Below are 18,675 nucleotides of genomic sequence, written 5' to 3' on the forward strand. Positions count from 1 at the left end.
CTTTTTCATTTTCCACAACTCTGAGTGTAGTACCACACAGTTGGTATGTTACCCATATACAGCATCAAGCATTTATCAATGTTAAACTTCAACTGCCATTTCTCAGCACATCGGCCTACTTTGTTTAGATCTTGTTGCAGAAGCTTATCCTGATTATTGTCATTAACCATCCTGTAAACCGTTGTATCATCTGCAGACTTAAGAATGACATTAATCCCGATATCTTCATCAATATCATTAATAAATATGAAAAAAAAAAAACAATGGGCCAGCTCCAAACACACTCCACTAATAACATTAGTTCAAAAACAGCAGTGCACATTGATAACTACTTTCTGTCTTCTACCACTCAACAATCCCTTTATCTATAGCAGCAACTTGCTCCAATTTGTACAGCAGTCTTTTATGTGCAACAGTATCAAAAGCTTTCCTGAAATCCAAATATATAATATAAAAAATTATTATTTTCATCCAGTTCCTTTGTTACTGCATTATAATATCCAATCAAATTGGCCACACAAGATCACCCCTTAATAAATCCATGTTGTGACTGCAGTTTAAGTTCATTCCTGTCTGGGTGATCCAGCATTACTTCTTTAACTAGAAACTCCATTATTTTCCCCACAATCGAAGTTAAGCTAGCAGGTCTGTAATTACATGTCACCCTTTGATTCCCCTTTGTGAAATCAGGATAACTTCAACAGGAACATCTCCTGAATCCAAATATGCTCTCCTAATTACGGTAAATGGTTTGCTTACCTCTTTGCTGTCTTCCTTAATACAACTGGATAGATCCCACCCATCCCAGGTCACTTTTTTTTTTTATGTTGAGGTTCAACAATAATAATGGATCACTGGTTAAATAGGCATTGCGGGATCATCTAGACAAAACTTCAGTTATAGTTCAGACACAGCATGGGTTTGTTAAGAGGTATGTCTTGCCTGACCAATTTGATAGGATACTATATGATGTGTTTCACAAAGGAACTGGATTCAAAAAATAATTCTGATATCATATACTTGACTATTAGGAAACCTTTTGATATTGTTACACATGGAAAACTGCTGTACAAATTGCAGTATCACGCATGGCATTAGGGGTAAGTTGCTGCAATGGATAAAGGGATGGTTGAGTGGGAGAAGACAGAGAGAGGTAATCAATGGACACTGCTTTTTTTTTGTGGCCTATTATTAGCGGATGTTATTAAAGGAGTCTCCCAGGGTTCAGTGTTGGCCCATTGTTGTTTTCTATATTTATCGATGATACTGATGAAGGTATATCAGGCTTAATGTTCAAGTCTGCAGTTGATATAAAGGTTGGCAGGTTTTTTAAGGATAGTAATGAGCGTACTACTGCAACAGGATATAGAAGTAGGGCAGATGGCCTGAGATGTGGCAAGTGAAGTTTAACAATGACAAATGCAAATTACTGCATATGGGTAGAAGTAACCCCAGAGTAATATACCAACTGTGCAGTACTACACTCAAGGTAGTGGAGGATAAAAAAGACCTGAGGGTAATTGTGCAGTCAGATATGAAGTTCTCTGAGCAATACAGACAGGCTGCCAGGCTAGCTCATGGTATACAAAGTTTACTAGCAGGGATAGAGGTGATTATCCTTTTGTATAAAGCAATGGTCAGGCCACACCTTGAGTACTGCATACAGGTCAGGAGGCCTCATTTTAGGAAGGATGCAATGATGGAACGAGTACAGAGAAGGAAACAAAATTGGTGAGGGGAACAAAGGGAAGCTCTTACCTAGAAAGACAAGTTCTGCAATAGGCACCTGCGAGGTGATCTAACTGAGGTGTAAAAAGGTTTGAATGAGTGAGCAAACTCAATACTGATGGGATTCTTCCTCTTTCTCAGATTATGCACTTGAGGGGCATAAATTCAAATTGAAGAAAGACAGATGTGTAGACATTTGTCTTTAGCAGGTGATTGATTGCCAGAACAAACTTCCATCATCATTGTGGAAGTTGATGGCTTAAATAAATTCAAGAAAGAGCTGAAAAAATGTTTAATAGGTGAAATGGGAAAGAGTTTTTTTTTTTTTTTTTTTTTTTTTGTTGATGCTGTATAAGCTTATATTCTCACATCTTATGCCTTTACTAATGCCTCTTCACTTTCCTCTCAGTTATCACAAAACCATTTAGCTCCCTATTACATTGTAATGAACTTCTGAAATTCCCCACACTGAACAGCTCCAAATGCATGGATGTAGATGCAAAATACCTATTCACAGTTTGTCAATGATCCAGGCAGGATCATCAACAGTTAAATGATCATCGTTGAGTGGACCAATGTGATTCAATCCCTTCCTTCTACTGTTAATATAAACAAAGATGTCTTGGTTGCACTTCTTGGAATTCTTTGCCAGAGATTCTCATAATCTGCCTTAACTTGCCTAACCTCCTTTATGACTTGATTACAAAGTAGTTTATATTTACCATAGGTTTCTGTATCACCAGATAATTTATATGCATCCCTTGCCTTTCTTTCTCATCCACAAGTCTCATCAGTTCATCTGATTATCCACTTCAGTCTAAGCATACAATAGTATTTTTTATTTGGCATGAAATGCCTGGTGGCTTCTACCATTACTTCTCTGAATGCTTCCCATTTAGCATTTGCTCCAGGTAACATCATCAAATGCACCCACAGTATAGAATTTAAACATTGTCTGAGACCGCTCTAGTCATCCTTACAGAAGCAAAAGCCCTTCCCTTTACCCTCAACAGCAGTTATGTCTTTTAAGTAAGTCCAACATCAGCACACTGTGATAACTGCCATCCAGAGCGTTTTTTACCCACGTGTTCTTAATGCATGAAGAGTCGCTGCCGAAAATCAGAGCAAGAGTATTGCTGCCTATTGTTACTGATCTAATATGCTGCTGTAGAAAACAGTCATCCAATTAACCCACAAAAGTCTTGCTAGTGTGTGAGTGACCAACCCACAAGTTCCAGTTCGATATCTGGAAAGCTAAAATTCTCCATTCTGACCCACTCTATATTTCTTTGTATAGTTGTTTGTTATACTCAACATGGTCATTAGGCCTTAACATACTTGTAAGTCTCATTTTTGCTTTTCCCAGTGCTTATGTCACACCAGACTGACTCAATATTGCACTGGCCGTCCACGTTGATTGGATGCACTGCCTTAGATTTAATATGCTTCTTAACTAAGAGCACTAAGAGTAGGAGACCGGCGGAATTACTTAGCAAGTACAGGTCACTGTTGAAAAAAAGCCGTGAATTAGGGTTGAATTTGAAAGTGTCTGCAATTCTGCCCAGACACGATAGGAGGGAGTATATGATGAGAGACTTGTCGATCAATTCGGCCTGGAGGGATTGTGCAAGGCTCAAGGGGTAGAATTTTTTTCAGCCTGGACTGTACTTGTTAACAGGAGAGATTGCTTCTACAGGGATGGGATACACTTAAACAGAAAGGGTGCAGCAATATTTGCTGATGCTATCGAGGCAGTGTTAGGTGGGTCGGAAAACTGCTAGCTTGGGGGGAGACAAAGACCAATAGATTGACAGTAGCCACTGGCAGAGGTGAAAGAGATTATTGCACTGCTTCTATTAGAATGAGCAAAAGCATGAAAAACAAGATGCAGAATATTTCAGAGACTGCTGGGAGTCATTGCGGTACAAGTAAACACATGGGTTGTGTTAGGGTAGCCAAGAATAGAAACAGGTGCATGTATACCTGCGTGTACACCAATGCTAGGAGTTTGGTAAATAAATTTGATGAATTTGAGGTACTGCTCAAAACATCAAAGGCAGATATTGTTGGGATATCAGAGACGTGGTGTCACACAGATATAAGGAATGCAGAACTGGAATTTGGGGTATACAATGTGTATAGAAAGGATAGACAGGACAGGAGGGGTTATGCTATTAGTTAAGAAACACAAAGTCCAAGGAAGTGAAGCCAGTCGACATCGATGGACAGGGCAGTGTCGAGTCAGTTTGGTGTGACATAAGCATAGGGAAATCAAAATTGAGAGTAGGAGTGTGCTATAGGCCTAATGACTCTGATGAGTATAATAAGATATTGTACAGGGAAATAGAGTGGGCCAGTAAATCAGAGAGTCTTATAATGGGGGATTTTAATTTCCCAGATATTGACTGGAATTTGTGGGTTGGACACTCGCACACTAGCAAGGCTTTTGTGGATTTATTGGATGATTGTTTTCTACATCAGCATGTTCGTGAGGCAACAAGAGGGAGCAATACTCTTGATCTGATTATCAGTAGTGATTCTTCATGCATTAAGAATCTGCAGATAAATGAACCACTAGGTGGCAGTGATCACAGTGTGTTGAAGTGGGATTTACTCAAGGAGGTAACTAATATCAGAGGTAAAGGGAAGGGTTTTTGTTTTCGTAAAGGCAACTATGATGGTCTGAGACAGTATTTAAATTCTATACAGTGGGACCAACTGATGATGTTACCAACAGCAAACTCAAAATGGGAAGCATTCAAGGAACTAATCTTGGAGGCTACCAGGCTTTACATACCAACTAAGAAATATTGTTCAAGGTTTAGGCCTAAATGGTTGTCAGATGAACTAATGAGACATGTGGCAGAGAAGAAAAATGCATGGGATACATACAAATTAATGGGTGACATGGAAGCCTATGATAGATATAAGTTGGTCTGTAACCAAGTCACAAAGGAGATTAGGCAGGCAAAGGCAGACTACGAAAAATCCTTGGCAAAGGATGCAAAGAAAAACAGAAAAGAGTTCTTTACCTATTTAAACTCAAGAAGGAAAGGGATGAATCAGATTGGTCCACTGGATATTGATGGTTCAACAGTTGAGGATCCTGCTCAGGTGGCTAACAATCTAAACGAGTATTTTGCATCTACATTCACGCATGAGGAGTTATTCAGGAAGGAGAATGATGTAGGTAAAGTAAACATTGGCAGTGAGCTGGATGATTTTGTAATAACTGAGAGGAAAGTGGAGGAGAGATTGTTGAGGATAAACATAAAAAAGGCACCTGGGGTGGATGGAATCTATCCAGTTATATTAAAGGAGGCAGCAAAGGAAGTAAGCAAACCCCTAGCCATAATTATGAGAGCTTCTTTGGACTCAGGGGAGGTACCCATAGACTGGAGATGTGCAAATGTAACCCCAATTCACAAAGGAGGATCAAAGGCTGACACAAGTAATTATAGACCTGTTAGTTTAACTTCTCTTCCAGGTAAATTAATGGAGGCACTGGTTAAAGAAGCACTGCAGGATCATCTAGACAAGAATTCAGTTATAGCTCAGACGCAGCATGGTTTTGTTAAGGGCAGGTCTTGCCTGACCAATTTGATTGGATACTATGATGTAGTCACAAAAGAACTGGATGCAGGGAATAACTTTGATATTATATATTTGGATCTTAGAAAGGCTTTTGATACTATACTGTTGCACATGGAAGACTGCTGCACAAATTGGAGCAGTGTGGCATTGGAGGCAAATTGCTGCTATGGATAAGGGGATGGTTGAGTGGCAGAAGACAGAGTGGTAATCAATGGATCACTGCTCAACGTGGACTAATGTTATTAGTGGAGTTCCTCAGGGTTCAGTGTTGGGTCCGTTGTTGTTTTCGGTGTTTATGAATGATATTGATGATGGGATATCAAGTTTAATGTCCAAGTTTGCAGATGATACAAAGGTTGGCAGGGTTGTTAAGGACACCACTGACGCTATGCTGCTGCAACAGGATCTGGAAAGGTTGAACAGATGGGCTGAGAGGTGGCAAATGAAGTTTAACATTGACAAATGTAAAGTACTACATATGGGAAACAGTAACCCCAGAGCAACGTATCAACTCTGCGGTACTACACTGCAGTGGTGGAGAATTAAAAGGACCTGGGGGTAATTGTGCAGGCAGATATGAAGTTCTCTGAGCAGTGCAGACGAGCTGCAAGAGTAGCTCATGGTGTCTTGTCAATGATATACAGGAATTTTTCTAGCAGGGATAAGGAGGTGATTATTCCCTTGTATAAGGCAATGGTTAGGCCACATCTCGAGTACTGTATACAGGTCTGGAGGCCTCATTTCAAGAAGGATGTAGAGCTGCTGGAACGGGTACAGAGAAGGGCAACAAGATTAGTGAATGGAACAAATGGTTGCTCTTACGAAGAAAGGCTTAAGTTTTGCAAATTACAGAGTCTGGAGACTAGGCACCGGCGAGGTGATCTGATAGAGGTGTATAAGGCTTTGAATGGTTTCAGCATGCTCAATGCCAATGGGATTCTTCATCTTGCTCAGAATAATCAGCTCAGAGGGCATAAATTCAAATTGAGGAAGGACGGATGTCGGATAGATGTGCGGAAATTTGCCTTTGGCCAGCGGGTGGTTGGTTGGTGGAACTGACTTCCATCACTTGTTGTTGAAGTTGATAGCCTAAACAAATTTAAGGCTCAACTGGACAGGTATTTCGAGCAAACGGAGGGGTGAAATGGGAGTGGTGTGTTTTTTTGCTTTCTTGCATCATATGCCTCTATTAAAGCTAATGCTAATACTAACGTCCCCCCCTCCTGTCCTGTCTGTCCTTTCCATACACTGCATATATGGTAAAACTCTGGAGACTGTCTGAAAAACAAAAATACTTTGTCCTTTCCATACACATTGTACTCCCCATAGTCAAATTCTGTATCCCTTACATCTGAGTGATATCACCACAAAATTTGCATTTGATGATTTGACCAGCACTTCAAATTCAACAAATTTATTTACTATGCTCCTAGTATTAGTGTATATGCAAATATACATGCACCTGTTCTTGCTCTTACTTACCCTAATACAGCCTATGTATTTGCTTGTTTCATGATGGCTTGAAATTCCGACACCTTGCTTTCCCAGCTGTTGTGTGTTCCAATAGAAGCAGTACAAGAATCGCTTGCACTTCTGTCTGCAGGTCTAATTAATGTATTAGTCTATGTATCCCCCAAAGCTGTCAGTTTTCTGACCCATCTAACACTGCCGCAACAGCATCAGCAAATTCTTGCAAATTCATATTCTCGCACCCCTTTGTATTTAAGTGTATCCTATCCCTTTAAAAACACTCTTTCCTGTTAACTAGACAACCACACTGAGAAAACTTCCTCACCATAAGCCTCGCACAGTCTCTCCAGGTCTGAATTGATTGACATGGCTCTCAACCTGTCCTCTTTCCTATTGTGTCTGGGCAGGATTGCAGACACTTTCTAATAGTACATTGTTTGACATGTCTTTCAAAATAATCTCTGCCTATTTAATCTATTCTCCTGAGCAAGTGAAATTATGTATGACCATAGTAAATTTATTGAAAACAACATGTTTTATTTATATCAATCATACTTTCAGTTCCAGTTTGATTGGCAAGCATCAATTAGCATGATAATCAAACTGAGAAATGCTTTCGCTGTAATTCAGAAATAAAAATATACTATACTACATATAGGATATACAATTGTGGAAAAATTTATTGGATCAAATTGTCTATTTTATATACTTTTTGCATTACTATCCATTTTTAAAAACAAAAATAAATAACCTCTATAATAAATAAACTTAACAGTGCATCATCCGCTATAAAAGAAATTTATAGCAAACTACACAATATCACTAAAGCTTCAGGCATCATTGCTTCACATCAGTCAAAATGGGAAGAGAAGTGGAATTAATATCAAGCAAGTAAAACTGGATTTAACCAATCAACTAAGTCAAATCTGTTTCAAAAACAGAGTCAGAAAAAATTATGACCAGGGTCAAAGGCCAAGGCTGCAAAAGCACATCTAGAGCAGATCAAGGCAATTTACTTAAATGTGTTTGTCTATTAGATCATTATCTCTCATCTGCAAAGCTGAAATATGACAAGAAAGGCAGATATCGAGTGGCATTCTGCTGCAGTCAAACAATCTGCAGCAGAGTGCATGCGGCAGGACTTAAATGCATGACAGCCTAGTAAGAAACCTATGAAACAGATGAGAATACAGTAAACCCCGCTATTCGCAGAGGTTTCATTCCTGAGAAATTCCACAAATACTGAGTTATGGCTGCCATAGTAATAAAGGGGTTCCGTTCCAAAAGTATGAAATATATAAGAAAAACTAGTCTAAAATTTTGTCTATGTATGTATTGATATTATGACTATGTACATAGACAGTACATAGTGAAATGCAAGCATACGGCATCGAAATGAATTTAAGAAACAATTTAATATTAAATGTAATATTTATTAGAAATTTCAAACGAATCTTTCAAACCAGTGCCTTTGCTAGCTAAAAAACTTATCCCGCCAGTGCTATCACCAGTTTCGCTAAAGTGTTGATAAAGGAGTTTTGCCTTTTCACGAATGATGAGTGAACTTAACGGAATTTTATTTTTAGTTCGGTCTTCTATCCACAAATTTAAAGCTTTTTCCATTTTTTCTAATTTAACATCACGAGTTACAGAGCAAATTTTTGAAGCAATTAGCGCATTTTCACAGACACTACGGGATTTTTTCTTCCAATTTCTTGATTGATCGTACCATTGACTCATTTGATTTTATAATGTTTTGCCACTGAGGAGACACTTTCACCATTAGAAATTTTATCTAATAACTCAATTTTATTCGCTAATGTCATCACCTTCTTTGATCTTTTCATATTTCCCTTGTTATTCATAGCCATATTTTTGTACAGGTTAGAAAGAACTTGTCCACAATAAAGTCACTTTCTTCCATTAACACACTTGAAAAAGTCTGTTTTACACTGCAAAAAGGTAGATTTATCACTTTTGGAAGCATATCAATTTATAAATTGATAAATTTATTCATTTTATAAGCATATAAATTCAAAGCAAACGACGAAACCTTCCATGACAAGCGCATAACACATACTGAACAAGGATTAGCGAGAAACATCCACGCTCACGATTTTGTCACCTATCTCCCCCCCCCCCACCCACTGAGCGCTGTTTTGACCAGGAAAGATAATTTTAGCCACGCCTATGTTTTTTATGGCGGAAAATGTTCACGGCACTTTAAAATTCACATTTTTTTAGGTTTCATTTTATATTAAATCAGCGACCGCGAATAGCGGGGGTTTACTGTACACCACCTTCAGTGGGCAAACAAGAATGTTACATGGACACCAGGGATGTAAAAGAAGATCATCTGCTCTGACAAGCTAAAATTTAATCTGGATGAATTTGATGCTGAAGAACTCCACTCTTCCTATCACATCTGAAGTGCAAACACCCAGAGCATCATTTGCTATGGAGCTGCACAACAGTCATGAAACTTGTATAAATGGCAACAATCTACAATCATTGCCATTTATACAAGTTAATGACACAAGTTAAAAGACAAGGTGAATGCAATCATCCTCAATGAGAAATTGGCACTATCAATATGTGGAATTCTTGTTAAGACCAAAAACTGCATAATTCAAGATGATTCTTCTCTACACCACAGGGAAAAAAGGATGAGTTCATTTTAAATTTTTAATTTTATTAATCTGCACCATCTGAATCACCTATTTATTATTCATCCATTATTTTCTTGATTACCATGCAACTTTTTTTTCTTTTTTTTTTTTGTAAAAATTCTGAACTAGAATTTGGGTGCACAGCTTATCTGAAAATTCAAATGAAGCTTGACCCAGATTTTTTATTCACTCAGCCAGATGAGTGAATAAAAAATCTGGGTCTTTATTCACCCATCTGGCTTTGGTCCAAATGAAGTACAGGGTGATTTTTTATTAATCACACCATTTTATTCATCTGAAAGCATATTATATTTTCAGAAAGAGATATTAACACTTGAACTATATTCAGAAGCTTTGGGAAATTCATGTTTATCAAAAATGTATCACAGCTGGAGTGCGAAGCTGCAAAGAACGTGTTCCAGCGTTTCCTCTGACACAGTAACCTTCAATTGCTTTCTTCAGCACACTCTGAAGATAACCTAAGGCCAAGTTGCTACAATGGATAAAAGGATGGTTGAGTGGGAGAAGACGAGTGGTTATCAATGGACACTGCTCTTCATGGACTAATGTTATTGGTGGAGTCCCATAGGGTTCGGTATTGGGCCCATTGTTGTTTTTGGTATTTATCAATGATATTGACGAAGGTATATCAGAGTTAATGTCTAAGTTTGCAGACGATATGAAGGTTGGCAGAGAGTTATTAATGACAGTAATGATAGTATGCTACTGAAACAGGATCTGGAAAAGTTGAACAGATGGGCTGAGAGGTGGCAATTGAAGTTTAACATTGACAAATGTAAAGTAATGCATATGAGTAGCAGTAATGCCAGAGTAAAGTATCAACTGGATGGTACTATGCTCAGGGTAGTAGAGAATGAAAAGGACCTGGGGTAATTGTGCAGTCAGGTATGAAGTTTTCTGAGCAGTGCAAAAAGGCTGCAAGAGTAGCTCATGGTGTCTTGTCAATGATGTACAGGAATTTTGCTAGCTGGGATAAGGGAGTGGTTGTCCCCTTGTATAAGGCAATGGTCAGGCTTCACCTTGAGTACTGTATACAGGTCTGGAATCCTCATTTTAGGAAAAATATAGAGCTGCTGGAACGAGTACAGAGAAGGGTAACGAGATTGGTGAGTGGAACAAAGGGTTGGTGTTACCTAGAAAGGCTTAAGTTCTGCAAACTGCAGCTTCTGGAGAATAGGCACCTGCAAGGTGATCCAATTGAGGTGCATAAGGCCTTGAATGGATTGAGCAAGCTCAATACTAATGGGATTCTTCCTCTTGCTCAGATTGCTAACCTGAGGAGGCATAAATTCAAATTGAGGAAAGACAATTATCGTATAGATGTGCAGAAATTTGCCTTTAGCCAGCAGTTGGCTGATAGTTGGAACAAACTTCCATCTGTTGTAGCGGAGGTCAGCAACTTAATTAAGTTCAAGGCAGAACTATAAAAATCATATGGGTTTAAATCACTTGATACATTGGAGGTCACACTGTTCCTTTGCCATGTACCTCAGAGTGGCCATTATAAATCACCCTGTTGTTAAAAATATCATATGGAACACTCCTGCAGTATGAGAGCCTTGCACTGTCCTGTTGAAACCAGTTGTCATCCATGTCAATGCCACAGCCATGTAAAAAAGGCAAGACTGCCCATAAAGATACAAGTAGATGTCACGTGATGTTTTCATAGACAGAAACACTGGCCCAAACATGCCAAATGCAGAGAGCACACAACACAGTGAAACTCTGCACATATAGTGGATTGTCAATAATATTTAGATTCTCAGTGCCAAAAATCTTGAATTTTGCTTATTCACATACCTGTTTAAATGAACATGCCCTTCATCAGAAAAAAAAAAAATAATAATAATACAATTTAATTTAAAGTTTATAATTCAGGTTTTTGCTCTTGAGTGCACTGAATTGTGAAGCAAACAAATTATGCTGTTCTTTCAGGTCTGGTGTTACTAGCTAGCTGGCTGAGCTGAATTTTGTAAGGATATGCAGATATGTCATTTCATAAAGCTCCTTCAGTGTGTTGCAAGACACTGTCATCTGTTGTAAAAGTTCATGCACACTCTTCCTTAGGCTTTTGAAATATTTGGGAAAGGATTTTTTTTTCAAATAATTGAAAGGAATTTTTCAAATATTTGGGAAAATTGTATTAAAAATGGAAAATACAGGTGATTCAGTACATTGTTTTACTACTACTGATTTATTTACATTAAAAAAAAAAAAAAGAAAAAAATAACAACCCTGAATACATAGTTTCTCCTTGGGTTGTTGGTCACAACCTACTGCTGGAAAGCTTAGCAGATTTAGAAACTGCTTAAACAGATACATTGTACATTGGCTTTACTAGTATTATATGCTACTGGACCTCTTGCAAGGAACCATTATGAGCACAGCACCTGGCTACTTGCTACCAAACTGTAATTGAAATAGATTTATTACAGTTAGTTTTCTCAAGCTGTTATAGAATGCCGAATCAAAAGACTGGGTGCACCTTTCTCTCCAGAGAAATTCATTTATATGTTTGTTAATAATGCATAAATTGAATATCTTTTCTTCTGATGCAGCTTTTCTTTGAAACTGTAGTAAATAGTAGCAGCATGTTAGAGAGACAACAAGAGGGAGTAACACTCTTGATCCAGTTATCAGCAGTGATTATTCGTGCATTAAGAATTTACAGATAAAGAAACCACTGGGTGGCAGTGATCACAGTGTACTGATGTGGGATTTACTTAAAGATGTAACTACAATGAGGGGTAAAGGGAAGGGTTTTTGCTTTTGTAAAGGTGACTACAGTGGTCTCAGAGATTTTTCAGGTTCTGTACAGTTCTCCAACAGTAAATTCTAAATGGAAAGCATTCAAGGAAGTAATTTTGGAAGCTACTAGGCTCTCTGTTCCAACTATGAAATACTGTTCTAGGTTTAGGCTCAAATGGATGTCAGACGAACTAATGAGACTCGTGGCAGAGAAGAAAAATGCATGGGATGCACATAAATTGTCAGGCGACACAGAGGCCTATGGTAGTTACAAGCTAGTCTGTAATCAAGTCACAAAGGAGGTTAGGCAAGCGAAGGCAGATTATGAAAAATCTATGGCAAAAGATTCAAAGAAAAAACAGTAAAGACTTCTTTATTTATATACTCTAAAAGGAAGGGGATGGATCAGATTGGTCCACTTGATATCAATGGTTTGACTGTAGACGATCATTCTCAGATACCTGCCAAACTAAATGAGTATTTTGCATCTACATTCACACATGAGGAGTTATTCAAAGAGGAGAGGGCCAGTGTTTATCAAATTCTAACAGGGAGTTAAATGATTTTTAATAACTGAGAGCAAAGTGGAGGAGAAACTGTTGAAGTTAAACATAAGAAAGGCACCTGGGGTGGATGGGATCTAACCAGTTATATTAAACAAGGTGGCAAAGGAAGTAAGCAAACCCTTAGCCATAATTATGAGAGCATCTTTAGAGTCAGGAGAGGTCCCCCATGGACTTGTTGTGCAAATGTATCCCCAATTCACAAAGGGGGTTTAAAGGGTGACACAAATAATTATAGACCTGTTAGTTTAACTTCTGTTCTGGTGAAAATAATGGAGTCACTCATTAGAGAGGTGATACAGGCTCATTTAGACAAGACAGCAGTAATAGTTTAGACACAGCATGGGGTTTGTTAAGGGGAAGTCTTGTCTGACCAATTTTATTGGAGACTATGATGTGGTCATAAAGGAACTGGATGCAAAAATTAATTTTGATATCATATACAGTAAACCCCCGCTATTCGCGGTATCTGTATTCGCGGTTTCGCGTATTCGCGATCGCCGATTTAATATAAAATGAAACCTAAAAAATGTGAATTTTAAAGCGCCGTGAATATTTTCCGCCATAAAAAAACATGGGAGTGGCTAAAATTATCTTTCCCGGTCAAAACAGCGCTCAGTGGGTGGGGGGAGAGGGGTGACAAAATCGCGAGCGTGAATGTTTCTCGCTAATCCTTGTTCAATGTGTTATGCGCTTGTTATGGAAGGTTTCGTCGTTTGCTTTTAATTTATATGCTTATAAATTGAATAAATTTATAAATTGATATGCTTACAAAAGTGATAAATCTACCGTTTTGCGGTGAAAAACAGACTTTTTCGAGTGTGTTAACGGAAGAAAGTGACTTTGTTGTGGACAAGTTCTTTCTAACCCCTACAAAAATATGACTACGAATAACAAGAGAAATGTGAAAATATCAAAGAAGGTGATGACATTAGCGAATAAAATTGAGTTATTAGATAAAATTTCTAATTCCTCAGTGGCAAAACATTATAAAATCAATGAGTCAACGGTACGATCAATCAAGAAATCGGAAGAAAAAATCCGCCGTAGTGTCCGTGAAAACGCGCTAATTGCTTCAAAAATTTGCTCTGTAACTCGTGATGTTAAATTAGAAAAAATGGAAAAGGCTTTAAATCTGTGGATAGAAGACTGAACTCAAAATAAAATTCCGTTAAGTTCAAAGATTTGTTTGAAATTTCTAATAAATATTACATTTAATATTAAATTGTTTCTTATTTTCATTTTAATGCCATATGCTTGCATTTAACTACGTACTGTCTATGTACATAGTCATATTATGAAGGTACATATAATACATACATAGACAAAATTTTAGACTAGTTTTTCTTATAAATTTCATACTTTGGAACGGAACCCCTTTATTACTGTGGGAGCCATAACTCAGTATCCGTGTTTTCGGTATTCGCGGCATTTCTCAGGAACGTAACCCCCGCGAATAGCGAGGGTTACCTGTACTTGAATTTCAGGAATTTTGATACTCTTGCACACAGAAGACTGCTGTACAAATTGGAGAGGTATGGCATTAAGGGCAAGTTGCTGCAATGGGTAAAGAGATGATTGAGTGGGAGAAGGCAGATAACGGAAATAAATGGACACTGCTCTACGTGGACTAATGTTATTAGCAGAGTCCCCCAGGGTTCAGTGCTGCGCCCATTGTGGTTTGGTGTATTTATCAATGACATCGATGAAGGTATATAAAGCTTAATGTCAAAGTTTTCAGATGATATAAAGGTTGGCAGAGTTGTTAATTAATAACAATAATGACAGTATGCTGCTGCAACAGGATCTGGAAAAGTTGGGTAGATGCACTGAGAAGTGTCAACTGAAGTTTAACATTGACAAATGCAAAGTACTGCATATGGGTAGCAGTAACTCCAGAGAAATGTACCAACTGGGTTGTGTTACACCCAGGGTAGTGGAGAATGAAAGAGACATGGGGGTAATTTTGTAGTCAGATATGAAGTTTTCTGAGCAGTGCAGACAGGCTGCCAGAGTAGTTAATAGGGTCTTGTCAATGACATACAGGAATTTTGCGAGCAGGGATAAGAAGGTGATTATCCACTTACATAAGGCACTGGTCAGGCCACACCTTGAATACTGCGTACAGGTCTGGAAGACTCATTTTAGGAAGGATGTAGAGTTGCTAGAACGAGTACAGAGAAGGGCAACAAGACTGGTGATAGGAACAAATTGGTGCTCTTATGAAGAAAGGCTTAAGTTCTGCAAATTGCAGCTTCTGGAGACTAGGCACCTGTGAGGCGATCTGATTGAGGTGTATAAAGCCTTGAATGGATCGAGCAAGCTTAATGCTGATGGGATTCTTCCTTTTGTTCAAATTACAAACCTGAGGTGGCATGGATTCAAATTGAGGAAAGACAGTTGTAGAATAGATGTGCGGAAGTTTGCCTTTAGCCAGCAGGTAGTTGATTGCTGGAACAAACTTCCATCTGTTGTTGTGGAAGTTGATAGCTGAAATAAATTCAAGGTAGAACTATACAAACATTTGGAATGTATGGATCAGTGAAATGGGAAGGGAGGTTTTTTTTTTTTTTTTTTTTTGGCTGATGCTGTATGAGCTTGCTTTCTTGCATCATGTGCCTCTACTAATTCTAAATCCATAGTGAAAATAACAGTTCATAAGTACTAATAGTAACAACATAAAATGTTTCTGAACATGGAGTGCTAATCATTATGTAAAGGGAAACGTGCACTCAAACTCTTCAATATACACTAGGAGCACTACGGGTTCTTTTACTGCCTCGAGACATTGCCGATTTTATTGTTTTTATTTTTTTTAAATTATGACTATTATTTCTCACTTTAACCCTATTGCCTAAATTTTGTAGATGGCATATGGAAAAAATATGTTTCAATGGATCCTGTTCTAAGCAGACCAGTGTCTTAAGTAGGTCACACTTATATCAGATCCAATTTTAGGACTCTTATTGGCAATCTGTGAGAAAACAGCTAAGTCTCAAACATTAGCGTCCAGGGTCAGTATTTTATATGACACAGAATGAAGATCAAAGAAGGCCTACAAAATCCAGAATGTTTAAATCTGAAACATCATCATTTTTTTCGACAATTATAAATCACGGTCTGCTTATGTCAAAATAAACCACTAACAAAATTAAAAACAATTTTATTTTAAAGTTTAAATCAATGTATTCATTAATATTTTAAAGGAAATAACTTACAAGACTTGCTGCCAATTTTCTTCCTATTGTTCTGCTAATAGAATTTGAAATCTTTTTTTTAATCTTCCTTGGTGTACTAGCAATGCTAAGATCATCATGTAACACATGACTGTACACTTCTAAACGAAATTCAAAGTCAGGTGGAGCGTGATTACTGTAAACATAAACAACAAAAATAACTACTTCTCAATTTAGATTTTTTTTGTTTTCAAATCTAAAATTATTATTCTATACTATTGTTATAACATATTAAAGGATGGTCTCTCACTCACTCTCTCACATACACACAGTGCATGAATACATGCATGGATACTTGCAGGGTAGTTAAAGTGTTATCTTCTTTTTTAAGTATGTTTCCTGTGTTTGATGTGTTATTCTTCTCAGTTTTCTGAATGTTGGCAACACTTTGTTTTCATGGCACACTAAACTGAATTTCTTATATTTTTTTTCTAAAGAAAAAAATAAAAACAACAACAACAACCAACAGCTGTCCTCCACCGCTTGAAATAAAAAATATTTACGAAGATATCAGCAAAAAAAAAAGGCAGCAGAAATTTGTTACTTTGCAATAGCTTAATTATCAAGACAAACAGGTGCTAGAAAAAATTAAACCCCCCCCCTCACCTCTGAGTTTCCCAGAAACTCAGGGCGGGAGATGAATTTACAGCATCTATTATCATAATAGGTGCTGTAACTAAGTATGGGCACAAAAACAAACAATTTCAATTCTTTAACAGACTTATAGTTAAGGAAAATCCAACACTAAATAAATGACAGAGACATGTGAAGTAAGAAAAATAATTATATTCAAACTTCAGAGAAAATATGAATCACATTGTACATATATGCAAAACATTAGTATTACAACTGGTTTCAAGCAGATTAATTACTTTACAACTTCTACATGCATTAAGAATCTGCAGGTAAAAGACCCACTAGGGTAGTGATGACAGTGTACTAATATGGAATTTAATTAAAGACATAACTACTGTCAAAGGAAAGGCTTTGCTTTCATAAGGATGGCATACAGTGTACACTGTATAGTTTCACACAGTGGTCACAGACAGTTCTTAAATTCTATGCAGTGGGACCAAATTATGATGTTCCAACAGCAAATTCTAAATGGGAAGGATTCAGGGAAGTGATCATAAAGGCTACTAGGCTTTTCATACAAACAAAAAAAAAAAAATTGTTCAAGGCTTAAATAGATGTCAGATGAACTACTGAGACAAGTGGCAGAGAATAAAAATGCATGGGATGCATATAAATTATCAGCTGATTCAGAAGCCTAAGTTAGATATAAATTAGCCTTTTTTTTTTTTTTTTTTTTTTCATGAAAACCCCAAACACGAAAGGTATCAAACCTATAGTACTTAGTACCGTGCATGGGTTGAAGGAGAAGTATGGGAGGAGGGGGATGCCGGAAACTTTGCTCTAGAGACTAAACATGGGTTTCACCACTTCAAGCCTCCAATAAGCAAAGTGGTGGTATTTCACCGGTTGATGAAAGTCATCTACCACCTAGCATTATAATCAAGTTACAAAGGAGGTAGGGCAAGCTAAGGCAGATTATGAGAAGTCTCTGGTAAAGAATGCAAAAAAAAAGCAGCAGACTCCTATGCTTATAATAGCAGAGAAGAAAGGAATTCAATCACAATGGGCCACGTGTCGTCAATGGGTTAACTAGTGATGACTCTGCTCAGGTTTCTGACAAATTTAATAGGTATTTGGCATCTACATTCACATATGAGGAATTCTTTAGGGGAGAAGATAACAGACGTTTATCAAAAATATCCCCAATGTATCCTCAATTCATAAAGACTGGAGGGTCAAAAGGTGACATGAATAATTATAGACATGTTCGCTTAACATCTGTTCCAAGGAATACAATGGAGTCGCTCATTAAAGAAGTAATGCAGAATCATATGTGGAGGAATTCAATTATACAGAAGCCACAGCATGGATTTGTTAAGAGGCAGTCTTGTCTAAGCAATATTTTTTTTTTTTTTTTTTTTTTATGAAAACCCCAAACACGAAAGGTATCAAAACCTATAGTACTTAGTACCATGCATGGGCTGAAGGAGAAGTATGGGGGGAGGGGGATGCTGGAAACTTTGCTCTAGAGACTAAACATAGGCTTCACCACTTCAAGCCTCCAATAAGCAAAGTGGTGGTATTTCACCGGTTGATGAAAGTCATCTACCACCTACTAAAATATGATACATTACTATGATGCAGTGACCAAGGAACTGGATGCAAAAAATGATTTTGATATCATATACATGATTTCAGAAATGCCTATTCTGTTACACATAAGAGACTGCTGTATAAACTGTAACTGTTGTTTGTTTGTTATTTGGTTTTTAGGAGCATTGGCAACTAAGGCCATATTGCTCCGGGAATATGCGGTGGTCATTCCCTGAACTTTCTGCATCCTCTGTATTTGGTGGTCACGGGTTCGAACCCCGGTCTAATCAAGAAGCGTGTGCTACACACTGCTGCTCCTGCCCACCTGGCTACGGAGGCACCTCCAAAGTAGTTTGTAGATGATACAAAGGTTGGCAGGAAGGTTAATGACAGTAATTAGGGTGAGCTACTGCAACAAGATCAAGAAAAATTGAGTCAATGGGCTGAGAAAATGGCAGCTGCTTTAACACTGACAAA

General features: G+C 37.7%; 1 protein-coding gene across 6 annotated transcripts in view; it reads right to left on the reverse strand.

The window, feature by feature from the left end:
* Window positions 1-18,675, reverse strand: part of LOC150078345 (rhotekin-2-like) — a 322,298-nt gene that overhangs the window by 143,151 nt on the left and 160,472 nt on the right. For all 6 annotated transcript variants that reach the window (XM_090385333.1, XM_090385330.1, XM_090385335.1 and 3 more), the window contains one exon: window positions 16,012-16,165. In XM_090385333.1, the coding sequence (XP_090241459.1) occupies window positions 16,012-16,165 (154 nt within the window). The remainder of the gene's footprint in view (window positions 1-16,011; window positions 16,166-18,675) is intronic.

This window comes from Mastigoproctus giganteus, chromosome 11, assembly GCF_048544385.1.
Source record: "Mastigoproctus giganteus isolate SK-2022 chromosome 11, ASM4854438v1, whole genome shotgun sequence".
NCBI classification, from domain to species: Eukaryota; Metazoa; Arthropoda; class Arachnida; order Uropygi; family Thelyphonidae; genus Mastigoproctus; species Mastigoproctus giganteus.